This window comes from Spermophilus citellus (assembly GCF_964194105.1).
Source record: "Spermophilus citellus genome assembly, contig: SCAFFOLD_324, whole genome shotgun sequence".
NCBI lineage: Eukaryota > Metazoa > Chordata > Mammalia > Rodentia > Sciuridae > Spermophilus > Spermophilus citellus.
The window spans coordinates 252,501-256,843 of NW_027673014.1; the positions used below are offsets into that span (position 1 = coordinate 252,501).

The 4,343-nt window shown below is 37.3% G+C and overlaps 1 protein-coding gene across 2 annotated transcripts in view; it reads right to left on the bottom strand.

Annotated features, from left to right (window-relative positions):
- LOC308640234 (homeobox protein Meis1-like) overlaps positions 1–669 on the bottom strand; it is a 3,893-nt gene extending 3,224 nt beyond the window's left edge. The window contains exon 1 of one of the 2 annotated variants that reach the window (XR_014020201.1): positions 624–669. Coding sequence is in view for 1 of the 2 variants with exons in the window: in XM_081312203.1 (XP_081168329.1) it covers positions 543–648 (106 nt within the window). In the remaining variant the exon portion in view is untranslated. Of the gene's footprint in view, positions 1–542 lie in introns of both variants that reach the window. The other variant, XM_081312203.1, reaches the window with a different exon arrangement.
- Positions 670–4,343: the final 3,674 nt, after the last annotated feature.

Here is a 4,343-nt window from a genome sequence, read left to right on the forward strand (position 1 = left end):
ACAAAACAAAAAAGCTCTTTTTTTTTCTGTTGAACACCAGAGGATGGATATTAACAAGAGAAGGCCTAAGAAATAAGAACTGTGTATTTATATGACTACCTGAATCCCATGTTTTAACTGTACATGAAAAGCTGCTTCAGAAGTGAGCTGCCTTGGGTTATTAAAGCACACAAAAGCTCTACCTCATTGAATGTCTTTGAACTTTACTGAGTCCCACAAGCGATCCTGACCCCTTTGCCCTTTTGACAGGTAATAAAGTTTACAGCAATTCCACACCAAGCCATGCACCAGGGAGTGGTCATAGTAGCAGAAAGAGCTAAGAAGGCAAACTCAGGGAAAAAAATAACATTAATATATTGAATGTGTACAAAGAATATTGTAACTGAGCATATGATTTAGGGGTTACTTTTCTCTGTTGGCTTTTTTTTTTACTTTCTCCAAACATTTTATAACGATGTTAAATTGATTAGTGTTGTTATGAAATGAAACTGGTTTAATTTTAATTGCCAAGCACTCCTAGTACTCACTCCCAGTTTATTTACCAGGTAGCAGACCTCCCGGTGAATGGCTTGAGGATGGTTTTCGCTTGCGTGACTTGAATACAGTGACTATAGGGGACTTGCCTGCTCGGTTGGACTGGTCTATCATGGGCTGCACTATTCTTCTCCGGGCATTAATAAACCTGCAACCAAGAAAGTGAAGCAAATTATTATTCCTTAAAAAAAAAGAGGCAGAGGAAGAGGAAGAGCTGAATCACAGTCAGGCAAAGCTAGATCTTGGCAAAATGGGACTGCATCCAATCTCTCCCTCGCTCTATGTACAGCTTCACAGGCTGCAAAACCTATAACCCTTGGTGACCTTTGAGTACAAGGTTTGGGGTTTCTGAGTTGATTTCTGTTTGCCTGTTTTACCACAGTTGGACACTTCCATTTCATCTTTTCATGGGGGAATTTGCAGAGTTTTGTGGAAACAATGCTAGCCACCATCTTTTCAATTGCAAGAGGGGGAATTTTGTGTAGAGTGAGATGCTCATGAGGGCATCTGTTACCTCTCTGAATTAGCTACACTTCAATCTTGTGCTCTCTGAGTTATTTTTTTGCCATTCTTATCCAAACCTCCCCTACCTTTGGCAAACCCAATTCTATTTTAATGCCCACTATTAAGATAATGAACTGGGATGGCAGCACACCATCAAATGAGAGAATGTCTGGAGTTTATCACCACTAACTCACACTGCTGGGGACTTCAGAGAAATGCATTCCTTGTAGAGATTTCTTGGGGTGGCTTTTTCTCTTTATGCAAAGTCTGAGGTCAAGGCAAGGTCACAGCTATACAGTTGTTGAATTTATAATTTGCTTTCTCCAACTCCTATTGAAAACTTATAAACATTTATTAAGACAGTTAAATTACCTTAACCCTCTTAATAATTGATTTTTTGGGGGGGTACTATTGTTTTCATAACCTCTCCAAAAATGGCTAGTCATTTAAATATTAAAAAGTGGCTGACATAAGCTCTCCAAAGTCACACACAAAAGATTCTAACTCTTAAGATCCATTTGTACTGCATAATAAGAATTACATATCAAATACAAAAAATGAAGAGAACATATTAGATTCTGAAATACTAAATTGCTTTTAGTTCCCAACTCAGATTTGAATATACCAAATCTGAACAGGACATAAAAAAATACAATGAAAAGTTTAATAATGCACTATTAATAATTAAAGTTTCTACCGTCCAGTGTGAATTCTAGTTTGTATGCCTGCCCACTTCAGAGAAGGAAAATAGTCCCTAAAAACCAGGGCTTTTATTTAGACAGGGACAGGTTTTTAAAACAGAAATGCATACTTTATAACATTTTTAAGATTCTCAATATCCTGTATCTTCTTATGTTCTTTCATTATCTGAGAAGTAATTAAAATAAATAATGAAACTGGAATCTAAATAAAATGTACACTGTTGGTGCTAACTCTTACTGGCAATATATATCAGTTCCTGTATATGAAGTCCCTGAACTACTAATAAAAATATTTAAAACACAGATCTACAACAAATTGTGTTGCAAATCAGGTTATCATTATCTTGTATAAACCATGAAAATTGGAATCATGTGAGCAGAAGGTTACATTAATTCTCCATTCTCATTATAAGCACAGGTGTAGCACAAACACCATGTGAAATAACCAATTAAAGTGAAAAAAAATCTGCTTTTTCATTAGCTGCCTTCACTGCATGACCAATTAGAAAATTATTTAATATTAATATTCTGCATATACCAAAAGTAATTTTCATAGTAACTAACATAGGTAAGAGAGCAAAAAGCCGCTCTTTATTTATCGTACTGTGTTCATAATTTGCAGGAATTCAGTCTTTGAACTATCTTTTTTCAAGTCCCTTTTAAAACATTATATTTGATGGATAGGATTTATACTACTTTCCTAAAAATTGGAAGACATACTTTTAACAGATGAGGAGCCATGGCTCAGAAAAATTAAATGACTGATTTGAGGTCACGTGTTACCCAAGAGAAGTTAATAATTTGTTGAAAGACACACAGCTGTCAGGTGGTAGTGAAAGCCCTCCTAAGGCTATGACCTGAACACGGTCACTGCTGTGTCACCCATCTAGACTATTCCGGATTAAATACAGATTAAATACAAACCAGATTATATCTGGATTAAATATAATCCAGACTAAATATCTAGAAATTAGTTGGTTTTGAGCAACCTTAATGTTGAGTCCAGGAATAAGCATGACTCTGAAAGTCTTGTAGATTGGAACTTTGGTGGCTTCCCTGCTTGTGTATAAAGACCAAGACAAGGCTACTCAAAAAATGATGAAGTGACTCAATTTATCAAAATTCTAAAATTTGCCTTATACTCATGCTTTTAGATTTCTTGCAGACCAATTCCTAATGACCAACTCAGTTTGAGCTGAGCCCATGACTATTCAAGCCATGAATCATATAAAAATTACAAGTCAGGTTTGGAAAAGCTTTGATAGTTATCAAGTTTGGTCACTATGATTCTCTGCTATGATATCCTTGCCAAGTAGATTCTAGACTGTTGGACTGTTTCTTTTCTATCTTTCCTTTTTTTAAATGTGATACTGGGGATTGAATTCAGGGGCACTTCACCACGAGTCACATCTCCTGTATTTTTGTTTTGTTTTTGAGGCAGGGTCTTGCTAAATTGCTCAGGGCCTCACTCACTTTTCCAGGTAGGATTTGAGTTTGTGATCCTCCTGCCTCAGCTTCCCTAGCCACTGGGATCACAGGTGTGCGCTACCATACCCGGCTTGATTCTGTTTCTAAAGAACATTCACTATCTTACCTGAGAGTCCAGTCCATCTCTGGGCAAGGCAGGTCATTAGAAGGTCCTGTCTCACTTGATCTAAAATCCTTTTGCAGTACAACTCCTTGGGGTAATTTAAACAATTCTAATCTTACTTCCTTAGGATAGCCTTTCAAATATTTAAACACAGCCAGCATGACCCATAGGCCTTTCCTTCTTGTTTCCCTAGATTACACATCCACAGTTCTTAGAAAGTTCCTCCTAGAATGTGAGTCCTTCTAGTATTTTGAATCCACTCACCACCTGGGCCACTCTATGCTCAGTTTGCTGAGGTTTGTCTGCTTCCCTCTGAAGGTTTTCAGGGGACAATACTAACCGTACTTATTCCAGGCCTACCCTGGACTCTATGTGGAGAGCAAATACCTACCACAGTCCCATAGCTAAAAACCCACAGGTACTTGGTGCTATCTGCTTCTTTGTTTGGTGTCAATAACTGATACAAGCTACTTATAGTTTATATAGGTGTCAATGTGGGAATCCTTTCATTAAAAACTACATTAGGAAGTCTACCTAGAACTTCTTATAGGACTTAAAAACAGCATACTACAGGAACACAGCCACATCAGTGTTTATAGCAGCACAATTCACAATAGCTAAACTGTGGAACCAACCTAGATGCTCTTCAGTAGATGAATAGATTAAAAAATGTGGCATATATACACAATGGAATATTACTCAGCAATAAAAGAGAATAAAATCATGGCATTTGCAGGTTAATGGATGGAGTTGGAGAAGATAATGCTAAGTGAAGTTAGCCAATCCCAAAAAATCAAATGCCAAATGTTCTTTCCGATATAAAGAGTCTGATTCATAGTTCAGTAGGGAGGAGGAACAAGGGAGGAATAGATGAACTCTAGATAGGGCAGAGGGATGGGAGGGGAAGGGAGAGGGCATGGGGTTAGAAATGATGGTGGAATTAGATGGACATCATTATCCAAAGTACATGTATGAAGACACAAATTGGTTTGAATATACTTTGTATACAGCCA